The sequence below is a fragment of the Phacochoerus africanus genome, chromosome 5 (assembly GCF_016906955.1).
Source record: "Phacochoerus africanus isolate WHEZ1 chromosome 5, ROS_Pafr_v1, whole genome shotgun sequence".
Lineage (NCBI taxonomy): Eukaryota > Metazoa > Chordata > Mammalia > Artiodactyla > Suidae > Phacochoerus > Phacochoerus africanus.
This window is the reverse complement of record NC_062548.1, coordinates 62,263,695-62,276,333: the sequence shown is the minus strand read 5'-3', so window position 1 is coordinate 62,276,333 and position 12,639 is coordinate 62,263,695. Positions and strand designations below refer to the sequence as shown.

Sequence of the window (12,639 nt, the reverse complement as noted above, 5' to 3'; positions counted from 1 at the left end):
TGTTTGTTTGTTTTTAAAGGCTGCACCTGAGGCATATGGAAGTTCCCAGGCCAGGGACCTGAATCCAAGCCAAAGCTGCGGTCTAAACTATAGCTGTGGCAATGCCAGATCCTTTAACTAGCTGCAGGGCCAGGGATTGAACCTGTACCCCCTCAGTGACCCACTTGGGGTTTTTTTAACCCACGTGGCCACAGCGAGAACTCCCACACTTGGGTTTTTAACAGTGAACCATACTCCTCAGGGTCTCGCCCAGCACTTCTATATATTTCAAAGTCCACCAGTGCATTTAAGATACAAATATACTTCTGAATGAATATAAGTTCTGCATCCTATGTGTGAGCAGAAACTTGTCTCTGTTTAGAGCAAAGCCTACAAGCAAAACTGACCTCTGGGTTTCTATGTATGAGCAGAAACTTGTCTCTGTTTAGAGCAAAAGCTACAAGCAAAACTGACTTCTGGGTTCAGATGGTGGGACTCTTCTCAGTGACGTCATTCCTTGGTGGTGTCAGTGCTACTGCTCCATAACTATTCCCCCACCCGTCTCATCTCTCTCTTTCATCCCCTGGCTATTCTAGACGTTTTTTTTTTTTCTTGCCACTAACTTATTTTTATTCTTTTTGTGTGTGTGTCCATACCCGCAACATATGGAAGTTCCAGGGCCAGGAATCAAACCCGAGCCAGGAGTTCCCACTGTGGTGTAGTGGAAACGAATCCGACTAGTATCCATGAGGATTCGGGTTCAACCTCTGGTCTTGCTCTGTGGGTCAGGGAGCCAGCATTGTCATGAACTGTGGTGTAGGGTGCAGACTCGGCTCAGATCCTCATTGCTATGGCTGTGGTGTAGGCTGGCAGATGCAGCTCTGATTTGATCCCTAGCCTGGGAACCTCCATGTGCCGAGGGTATGGCCCTAAAAAACAAAACAAAAGCAAAACACCAAGCCACAGCAGTGGCAACGCCAGATCCTTAACCTCTAGGCCACTACGGAAATCCTGGAGGCTAAAATCTGAAATCAGGGTCCTGGCGGGGTCAGTTCCTCCTGAGGGCTGAGAAGGGGGAATCTGTTCTAGACCTTTCCTTGGCTGGTGGATGGCCCTGGGCTTCTTGCATTGTCTTCCCCTCAGGCATGTCTCTGTCTCTTCATCCGGTGTTCTTCTTCTTTCTTTCTTTTCTTTTTTTAATATCTTGGATGTTTTAATTCTTCAAGACAGGGCTACTCACCAGGAGTCTCTTTGGGGAATTTTTCTTTCTAAGCACTTTCTGAACACCAGTGACGACCTTGTCTTAACTAATTACATTTGCAATGACCCTATCTCCAAATCAGGTGACATTCCGAGGTGCTGGGAGTTAGGATGGCAACACATGAATTGAATTTGGGGGGCATGCAGTCCTACTCATAACATCAGGTAGGCTCCCGTTTATGAAAATTCAAAGGGACACATGCAGTCACACTCACACACACAGAGGCAAGTGTCCACACGAATGTGCCAGCAGAGTGGGTCTCTAGACGGATGGAAGGAGGAGGAAGCCGTAACCAATGGATCAATGGTGACTGGTATGGATAAGCTCAGGGCAACACCGGATCCTTAACCCACTGAGCAAGGCCAGGGATGGAACCTGCACATGGTTCCTAGTCAGATTCATTAACCACTGCGCCATGACAGGAACTCCCGGAAAACAACCTCTTTTTAAGAACCAAAGGCTCTCTACTCCAGGAAATGTATACTGGCAAGGTTGTGGGAGGCACTGAGCACAGGACCATAGAAACTACAGAAAAGAATAAGCGGCCAGGGAGTTCCTGTCATGGCGCAGTGGTTAACGAATCCGACTAGGAACCATAAGGTTGCGGGTTCGGTCCCTGCCCTTGCTCAGTGGGTTAACGATCCGGCGTTGCCGTGAGCTGTGGTGTAGGTTGCAGACGCGGCTCAGATCCCGCGTTGCTGTGGCTCTGGCGTAGGCCAGTGGCTACAGCTCCAATTCAACCCCTAGCCTGGGAACCTCCATATGCCGCGGGAGCGGCCCAAGAAATAGCAACAACAACAAAAAAGACAAAAAAAAAAAAAAAAAAGAATAAGCGGCCGGGTCTGCCCTCACCCTGACCTTCCAGAACCTGCGGATAACAGGTGTCTTGTAGGCAAACCAGCCAGCCTTCCCTCTTGCTGCCTGGCCCTAAGTATTTGTTTGGTAACTTGCTTCTACCACTACCTAGTTTTTTTTTGTCAAGGGGCCAGACCCTCTTTCCTCCCTTCTGAATTACATGAAGCAATTGGGTAGTCATTTTTCTATATCTCTTGATGGTTTCCTGAAAATTCCTACAGTTAAGTAAGTGATGTGTGGCTGTTAGTTCCTATCCCTTCACTTTATTTTTGTCTTTCTAGGGCCACACCCCTGGCATGTGGAAGTTCCCAGGCAAGGGGTCCAATTGGATCTGCAACTGCCCGCCTACACCACAGCCACAGCAACATGGGATCTGAGCCAAGTCTGTGACCTACACCACAGCTCACGGCAACACCAGATCCTTAACCCACTGAGAAAGGCCAGGGACTGAGCCCAAGTCCTCATGGGTACTAGTCAGGTTCATTACCACTAAACCATAATGGGAACACTGAAAAACTTTTTATGATTTTTATATTAAATTGAGTTTCTCTATTAAAGAACTAACTCAAAATAAAAATAACCAAAACAACTGAGCAGAAAAAAAAATGAGTATAACTCTTTAAATGCAACTGTACCTGAAGGCATAATAAAAGGCCATTATGATGTAATGGAAAGAATCCTGGAGAAAGGTCACAGTTCTGGCTGTGACGCTGAATGTTTGAGCTTGGACAAGTCTCTTTCCTTATCTGTAAAATGGGGCATTGGACTAACTTATTATCAGTTCCTTCAAGCATTTCTATCTGTGATATCACAGTTGCTTTTCTTTCTCTTACAAATATTGCTTTATCCCATATATATATATATATACATATGTACATATACATATATATACACATACACATATATATATATATATATATATATATATATTATATGCCTGGATAAAAATAAAAGCCAAATGTCTTAAGAATGAGCAAATAACACCAATTTCCCTCAGCTGTAGCTTTGGACCCTCTTTGTTTAGGCTGCTTGGGTACTTTTTTTCCCTCTCTCTCCAGCCCTTACCCATGGTTTTCACAATAGGAATATGCTAATTTTTCAAGGTTGGGGAGCCAACCTCTCTCTCTCACCTCCCCATTCTCTTTTGGCTCCTCCCCCTTTCCCTCAGGCGCCTCTCCCTTTCCCTCAGGCTCCTCCCATTCCCCTCAGGCCCCTCCCCCTTTCCCTCAGGCTCCTCCTTCTCTCTTCCTCTCCCTTTTTTTGGTGATGCTCCTGGAGAGGGGAGCCTCTTTCTGCAGAGTTCCTCCAATCCTGTTTGCAGATCAGGTTTTCCTGCCTTTACTCTGAAAAGAGAGCCAAGTGGAATAGCCCACTTCCCTTCTCAGAAGAGCTTTATCACGTGTTGCCTGCGTCAATTAACAACTTTTCAGCCAGGTTGTTTTGGGATCCTTGGCCGTTGCCTCCTTGAAAAAATTTGTTTTGCTCCCAGAGGTTAAAGTTACACTATTCCTTACAACATCAAATTGGGCAAGACCTTTATTAATACCTAACAGCTTGGTATTCTCTGAACCTAGCCTGCAAACTATTGATTACTCCAGAAGATTCACTAAGAAGTCTGAGTTTTAAAGATGATGGAATTTACAGTAGATTCGAGACCAGTAGTCCTAAACTAGATGTGATTTATGAGCCAACACTTGGGCAGCAAATGCATGAAACTAAAAATGAAGGTTTGAGAGATTGGAGACACAGCCCTGGACCAGCAGTTGCAGAACTCCATACAACCAGTCAAGACATGGACCTTTCTCCCTAATGGGCTTGATTCCAAGGGGCTTAGGAAAGCAGATATGCATGGAAATGACTAGTCTGGAACCAAGACATGATCTTTTAAATAAGGGAGGGCTGAGTAATACTTGGGTTGGGACCAGAAGCCAGAAATCTCAGCCAAATCAAAGGTCAAGGTGAAGGTGGCCAGGAGAAGTCAGCACAGATGGATGCATCAGTTGTTGGGGTCAGGCTCTGAGACAAGTGCAGGCAGACATGCAAAAGGATGGCAGGGAGGCCCAGGTACAGGAGGATATGGAAAGGAAGGTAATCAGAATTGTAGGGATAATCAAGAACACTGCAGAAGCTGAAGTAGGTGAGGTGGGAGGAGAATAAGTATAATCCTATGTCCTTAAGGGATCCTGACCCCAAAGTAAGCTTTCCTGGCCAGGGGCTCTGCTATTACAATACTGCAGAGCTGGCTCAAGACAGCTGGGAACCTGAGGGGAGAGCCTTATCTCCATCTGTAAAAGGGGGGGGGTATATATATATTTTAAAATTTATTTTATTAAAGGATAGTTGAATTAAAATGCGTTAATTTCTGGTGTACAAAGTGATTCAAAGTGATATAGATACAATAGCAGGGAGTTCCCATCATGGCTCAGTGGTTAACAAATCCCACTACGAACCATGAGGTTGTGGGTTTGATCCCTGGCCTTGCTCAGTGGGTTAAGGATCCGGCGTTGTGGTGAGCTGTGGTGTAGGTCGCAGACTCGGCTCAGATCCACATTGCTGTGGCCGTGGTGTAGGTTGGCAGCTACAGCTCTGATTAGACCCCTAGCCTGGGAACCTCCATATGCCATGGGAGTGGCCCAAGAAATGGCAAAAAGACAAAAAAAAAATGATATAGATATAATAGCTTGCATCTGCTAACCTCAAGCTCCCAATTCTTCCCTCCCCCCACCCTTGGCAACCACAAGTCTGTTCTCTGAGTCTGTTTCTGTTTCATAGATAAGTTCATTTGTGTCATATTTTAGATTCTATGTGTAAGTGATATCATTCGGTTTTTGTCCTTTGCTCTCTGACGTAGTAGGAGAATCTCTAAGTCCATCCACATTGCTGCAAATGGCATTATTCTTTTTTATGACTGAGTAGTATTCCATTTGTATATATGTACCACATCTCCTTTATCCATTCATCTGTCAGTGGATATTTAGGTTGTTTCCATGTCTTGGCTATTGTAAATAGTACTGCTATGAATATAGGGGTGCATTTATCTTTTCGAATTACAGTTTTTGTCTGGATATATTTGCCCAGGAATGGGATTGCTGGATCATATGGCAATTGTAGTTTTATTTTTCTGAGGAAACCCCCCCATACTGTTTTCAATAGTGGTTGGAATAGTTTACATTCATGAGGGTGTATTTTTAGGGAACATATGCCCATTCTTCTGCTATTTTTGGTAGTTTAGTGAAGGTGAGCCCGCAAAACAATGTAAGCAGCAAATCTGAACAGAACTAATGGCCCCAGTTCCTTATGGTGGAAAAATTGGACAACTGGAGATTTGATAAATTTAGTTATTCTCACTTCATACAGTGGAAAACTCTACAGTTATTAAAGAGGCAGTATAGGTATTTTAATAATTATGTGGAAAAGTATTCACAATCTACTGAGTGAAAAGAAACATGCAATAGGCAGAAATACAGTATTATTCCAGTTAGAAAAAAATTGGGGAGTTCTTGTCGTGGCTCAGCAGAAACAAATCTGACTAGGATCCTTGAGGATGTGGGTTTGATCCCTGGCCTTGCTCAATGGGTTAAGGATGTGGTGTTGCCATGAGCTGTGGTATAGGTCACAGATGCAGCTCAGATCTGGCATTGCTGTGGCTATGGTATAGGCTGTCAGCTATAGCTCAAATTCGACTCCTAGCCTGGAAACTTCCATATGCCATGGGTGTGGCCCTAAAAAAAAAAGCAAAAAAAAAAATCGATGCTATTGACATATACACACTTATGCATGCGTGTACATACTGGACAGCAATTTAGGCAGCACACACTGATACAGTCATATAGACACACTATTGCTGTGTTTGTACCTTTGATCTGTCAGTGCTTTTCCTGTACCAGTTGTTAAATATTTTAATATTTTTCCTGGTTATGTGTATTAGAAAATACTCCTCAACATGCTGTGTCCATCTTTAAGTGGGCTCTGGGGATTTCTAATTTTTTCTCCATACTTTTTTTTCATATGTTTTAGTTTTGTACAGCTTGGATGTGTTAATTCTACAGTCAGAATAAATAATAAAGTTATTTTTATTTTGGAGCAAAGTTAGATTTGCCTAAGCAAGAGAAATATTTTTTCAGAAAAGAGCTTCTGATATGGGTAAGCATAGCAAGAAAACTTTTCCTTCAGACTTGAAAAACTTGGTTCTTTGTCTTCAAAATTATAATGTCCTTATGGCAACTGGCTTTTTTTTTTTTTTTTTTGGTCTTTTTAGGGCCGCACCCTTGGCATATGGAGGTTCCCAGGCTAAGGGTCGAATTGGAGCTGTTGCCGCTGGCCTACGCCACAGACACAGCCATGCCAGATCCGAGCCACCTCTGCAACCTACGCCACAGCTCAGGGCAATGCCGGATCCTTAACCCACTGAGCGAGGCCAGGGATCGAACTGCATCCTCATGGATACTAGTCAGGTTAATTTCTGCTGAGCCATGCTGGGAAGTCTGCAACTGGCTTCTTAATTATGGTACCTCAAATATCAAAACCTCATTTTTTTTTTTTAAACAAGATCACCAGACTGCTTAGGCAAATGTAGGAAGCCTAGTGGGTATAGATTTCACAGAAACAGCTGACAAGTTCATATTTCCTTGCTCTAGACTCTTGGACAAGTTGACAGCCCATAGCCATAGGTCCTCTTTAATGAGCTCCAGTGCCGAACTGGAGTATGATTTTTTTGGTCAAGCCCTTGGCCTCAGCCCTCAGCCTCTTGCTGGCCAGTATTAAAGTCAATGCTTTGGATGAAGGCAACAATTCAAGTGCATATCTGTGGACTACGTAGTTGCCTTGAAACAAAGAGGAAGAGTGGCAAATACTTGGGATGACGGAATGGAATGAGAATCCAGAACACCAGAGAAAACACAACAGGGATTCCTGTCAGATTCTGCACTGGGACACAAAAGCCCAAGCCTGAGCATGGGGTGGGGACAAGTGCCCAGCAGCAAGGCTCTGGGGCTTGGCCAATGGGAAAGGCCACACGAGTCAGAAGCATGACGTAGGAACTGAAAAAGCTATGGGCGTTTGAGCTGCATTTACAGAAATGAAGCATTCCCTGTGAGGGAGGCATTCATCTTGTACTTCAGTGAATATCAAAGATGGCAGCTGTTCAGAGATGCAATGGGTTGCCTCATGAAGGGCTTTCCAACTCAACATCCCTCTGTTTTCCAGCCTTCTCAGGAGGTGGTAAAGGAAATGATTCAGTTCTCCAAGGATACACTGGAAAAAATTGACAAGGCTCGCTCTGAGGGTTTGTACCATGAGGTAAAAATCCATTTTTATAGGGGATGGGGTCTGGGAGGAGGGCAGAAATGTTCTCTAGTGAGGGAGGGGGATGGGGGTGAAGATACAGAGGCTACTGAGCAGATTGTTTTTCTGGAAGATGTTCCCTGGTTGAGACCAGGACTCTTCTTGCCCTGAAGCATTTAGGACCTTTTAGGGGTGTGTTCTCAGTGACTCTTCAACTCACAGAAACCGGGTTTGAGGAGAGCACAGGCAGGGGGCTGTGATACCTCAGCTTGGCATCAGGGATGGAGGAACAGAGATGACAGTGGGCGACCTGCTTTCCTGTAATCGAATGCATGTCCTGGCTAGTTTCCAGTCTCTGTGAACTGTGCCTCAACCCTGGCTCTCGAAGCTCCAGGAGTTCTCTACACTAGCATCGCTGAAAACTCCTGATGCCTAGACCTTGACCGGGGGCAATTTTACCAGAATCTCTTGGGGTGGAACCCAGACATCACAGTTTTTAAAACTGCCAAGTGATTTCAGCTGCTAAGGTGGAGGCCCACTGCCAGCGCTGGCCTGCGAGCAGGTGCTTACCTTGAATTCACCCAGCCAGCCTGCTCGGTATGCAGGTTCCTCTGCTCACCCGCTAAGATGTGAGCCATCCAGGATGCAACAGAACACAGGGACCATGAATCAGTTTCTTTCCTCCTTCGTTCCTTCTCTCTTCCTTCCTTCCTTCCTTCCTTCCTGCCTGCCTGCCTGCCTGCCTGCCTGCCTGCCTTCCTTCCTTCCTTCCTTCCTTCCTTCCTTCCTTCCTTCCTTCCCTCTTTCCTTCCTTCCTTTCTTCCATTTCCTCCCTCCCTCTCTTTCTTCCTTCCCTCCTTCCTTCCTTCACTGCAGCGTGCAGTGGCTTGTTGTGGGATCTCAGTTCCCAGACCAAGGATTGTACTCGGGCCACAGTCATAAAAGCACTGAGTCCAGATAACCACGAGGCCACTGGAAGTTCCATCAGCCAGTGTTTTTCCCCCAAGTTCTTTAAACAATTTGGATAGCTGGGTTTGGTTGCCACCAGGACGTGGCAATATGGGAGGTTTTTTGGTTTTGTTTTGTTTTGTTTAATGGAAGTGCCCAGGCCAGGGACTGAATCAGAGCCATGCCTGTGGCAAGGCCAGATCCTCTAACCCACTATGTCAGGCCGGGGATCGAATGAGCTCCTCCGCAGTGACCTGAGCCCCTGCAGTCGGATTCATAACCCACGGCACCATGGCAGAACTCCAATATGGGAGATGAATTTCTGTTCATTGCAATCTGCTTTTCCCTTATCATTAGTCTCCTCCCCTGCCCCATCATTGTCCATTTTTGAACTCTTGCTGGGGTGACCAACACAAGACATGCTCCTTGCCTCCCAGGAGTTCTGTCAGGTGGGGAAGAGGGTCCCATGGACAAAGCGTTGCTGAACAATATGGAAAACCTATGGCAGAGGCTCAAGGCTGGAGCTGGAGCGAGCAGGGGGCCCTGGCTAGTTCCAATCCTCTGTCCTCTCTTCCTCGTCCTTTCTCCTCTTCTCCACTCAAGCTTGGCAGGGCTGGGAGTAGGGCTGGATGCCTCCCATGGGCTCAAGAGAATTGTCTTCAGGATGGATCGATTGCCAGCTCCCATTTCATCCCCCCGCTGCCAGTTGTCTCATAGGCCTCTGGGAGACTCTTGGAGAAAATTGTCTTCCGCTCAACTTGAAATAGAAAGAATTGTGTGACATTTCTCCCCTGAGAGCAGCAAGGGAAAGAGAGGAGGGCTATAAACCACTAAAATCTAGAGACCACCTGACTTTGTAGGGTGCAACCAAGCTATGTCTACACCTTAGTCGGTAGGAGAAGGATGACTCCAAGCAACTTGAGGTCAGGCCCTTCTTCTTCCTCACCAGGACCAATGTGACATCTTCCTGGTGGGCCTCCTGCCTCTCTTTCTGCAGATCCATCCTGTACACTTCTAGCAGGGCCTGACTGTCTGGCCTCACTGTGTCTAAGGCCCACCCTGGGGCATATATGAACGGCAGATGCCAGGTCCCTTCCCCATTCAGCTTCAATTGGCCTCGGGTAGGACTCAGACATTGGGATTTTAAAAAGCTCTCCAGGAGTTCCTATTTTGATTCAGCGGGTTAAGAAACTGACTTGTACCCATGAGGATGCAGGTTCGATCCCTGGAGTCACTCAGTGGGTTAAAGGATTTCGCTGTAGGTTGCAGACGTGGCTGGAATCTGGCATTGCTATGGCTGTGGTGTAGGCCATTGGCTACGGCTCAGATTCTACCCTTAGCCTGGAAAATTCTATATGCCGCAGGTGTGGTCCTAAGAAGACCTAAAATCAGATCAAATCAAAACAAATCAAAATCAAAATCTCTCCAGGTGATTTCTAAGCACAGCCATGATGGAGAATCATGGCAGTGATGGTTAATATAAAGCTCTGCTGCTGGATTTGACTCCTTGCTCCATTGTTCCCTGTGTAACTTGCAAAGCACGTACCCTTTCTGTGTTTCAGTTTCCTCATCTGGTGAAATGGGAATATTAGTATATCCTTGCATTGTTGTGAGGGGAAGGAAATATATAGCTATGAATATGGCTTTCGTAACCCCCTTCCACGCAGTGACATATGAGAACTCCTCATTCTGCCATGTCAGCTGGGTCTCCCACTGTTACCCTCTCCATCCCTGTATCTTAGCCAAACAGGACCATTTTGCTATTCAGACCACAAACTGGCTCTCTCCCATCTCCGTCAGCCTTTTCCTCAATCTTCAAAGAATGAGTGTCCAGAGTTCCCTTCGTGGCTCAGCGGTTAATGAACCTGACTAGTAACCATGAGGATGCGGGTTCGATCCCTGGCCTTGCTCAGTGGGTTAAGGATCTTGTGTTGCTGTGAGGTGTGGTATAGGTCGCAGACACGGCTCGGCTCCTGTGGTGCTGTGGCTGTGGTGTAGGCCGGCAGTTGTAGCTCCGATTCGACCCCTAGCCTGGGAATCTCCATAAGCTACAGGTGCGGCCCTTAAAAAAACAAAGACCCAGTGTCCAACACCATTGTGAATCTTCCCTATGTGAATTAAGCCTATGCTCTGGTCCTGTGTCTCCTAGGTTGTGAAATTATGCCGAGAGTGCCTGGAGAAGCAGGAGCCAGTGTTTGCCGACACCAACATCTACACGCTGCGCTTGCTGAGCATTGTTTCTGAGGTCCTCTCCTACCTGCAGGCCTTTGAAGAGGCCTCACACTACGCCAGGAGGATGGTGGATGGCTATATGTAGGTGACACCCCTGGGTCTCAGCTAGTCTCTTGGAAATGGGTCTGTTCCAGGAATGGCAAAGAGATGGCTTACATGTTACCACCTCTCCCTCCTGTGCCCACAGCAGGCATTAGTAATCAATCACCATCCTCTTTACTACTGAGCCTTTTTATCATGATGTTCTGGGCAATAATAACCAAATATTCAGATTCGATACCTGAGATGAAAGTTGTTTGTTATCCCCATTTCTCAACTCCTCCAGCTCATCTATTGCTTGGGTAGCATCTTCTACTTTTGATTTCTTTGAGGCTAAATCTGGCTTGATTTTTAAGTGCTTGGAAAGGTTTTTTTGTCCCCCTCCTAAGGATCAACAGAGACAATCTTGTCAGGTTTAGATTTAATTTAAAAAAAAAAGAAAAGAAAAAAAGAGGTGTCAGCCATCCTTGCTTGTAAATTATCAAAATGCAACTCCCTTGCCTGCCCTCCACTAATGTCCTATTTTGTGTCTTGTGTCCACAGTGGTATGTGAATTGGTATTTATGGCCAAATGAATAAGATGGCACAAGAAAGCTGGTTTTTTTGTTTTGTTTTGTTTTGTTTGAGTGGAGGTTAGAAACAAAATCTGGGAAAGCTGTACAAGATGCTAAGAGGAAGCCCTGTTCAAAGGGTGCCAAGGAACTGAAAATAAAACTTTGTCCCAGAAGGACATTCAAATTATTTTCTCCCCATGAACTTCCTACCTCTTTCCAAGAAGAGGGCTGGCATGCTTCTGAAGGCTCCCAGCTTCCCGTACTCCAGTACAGAGTACAATCCTGACCCTGTTTCCCCATGAGAGCTTGGCTAGGTGGCTCAGGTCAGAGTCCCAGATCTTACAGCCTCGGAATGTGGAGTGTTTGGCATCTCGCTGCATCTCTGTGTGCTTCAGTCTGTCCTTCATGGTGGGTGCTTCATGGTACTGGTGGAAGAGCTGATGGACTTGATCAGTGATGTCACTTTAATTATTTTTCTGCTTCTCCATGGCATATGGAGTTCCTGGGCCAGGGATCAGATCTGAGCCGCAGTTGCGACCTATGTTACAGCTGGGGCAACACCGGACCCTTTAACCCACTGTGCCAGGGCAGGGATCAGATTTGCCTTCTGACACTGCAGAGAAGCTGCTGATCCCATTGAGCCACAGCAGGAACTCCAGGGAGGTAACGTTAGAAGCCATCAAAGGCTGTGCAGAGACAAGGCATGTTGGGAATACATTTTACGATTCTTTGCAATGCCCTGACAGGAAACTCTACCACCCCAACAATGCCCAGCTGGGCATGGCCATCATGAGGGCAGGGCTGACCAACTGGCACGCTGGCAACATCGAGGTGGGCCATAGCATGATCTGCAAAGCCTACGCCATTCTCCTGGTGACACACGGACCCTCCCACCCCATCACCAAGGACTTGGAGGCAAGTGGCATCTTGGGGCTGCTCTGGGCTCTCTGAAGAGGAAAGCTGAGTTCTAGACTCTGCTTTTGGAAAGACCAGAGATTGCCTGCTCGACCTGAAGGGAATTCAGAAATGCTTAATGCACTCCCTTTGTTTTATATTTGAGAAAACCAAGGCCTAGGGAAGGGGAGTGATCTGTCCCTAGTCACTAGGTGAGTGGACAGGGAAGCTGAGACTTGAACCTTGGATGCTCCCAGCCTGGACTGAGAAAACCTAAATGATGGTGTGCGTGTGTGTCTGTGTGTGCAGCAGGTGGGTTAGAAGATGTGGGGCCGCATGGCATGGAGTCAGGGAGCATAGGCCCTGGAATTGGACCTGCCGGGATGGAATTCCAGCCATACCACTTTACCACCATGTGACAGCAAATTTCATCTTCTCCTCAGTGAAATGGAATAGGGTTGTGACAAGGGTTCCATGAGTTAAGGTGTGAAAAGCTCTTAGAACAGTATCTGGTGAGTGGTACCCTCTTCACAGCTGCTGGTTTCCTTTGTGCTCTGAGGGCTACTTTATTTTTTTCTCTATAGGGCCATACCT

General features: G+C 46.4%; 1 protein-coding gene across 2 annotated transcripts in view; it reads left to right on the top strand.

The window, feature by feature from the left end:
• The window catches only part of SMYD1 (SET and MYND domain containing 1), a 51,388-nt gene that overhangs the window by 34,954 nt on the left and 3,795 nt on the right, over positions 1-12,639 (top strand). For both annotated transcript variants that reach the window (XM_047781574.1, XM_047781573.1), the window contains 3 exons: positions 7,301-7,393; positions 10,476-10,639; positions 11,898-12,066. In XM_047781574.1, the coding sequence (XP_047637530.1) occupies positions 7,301-7,393; positions 10,476-10,639; positions 11,898-12,066 (426 nt within the window). The remainder of the gene's footprint in view (positions 1-7,300; positions 7,394-10,475; positions 10,640-11,897; positions 12,067-12,639) is intronic.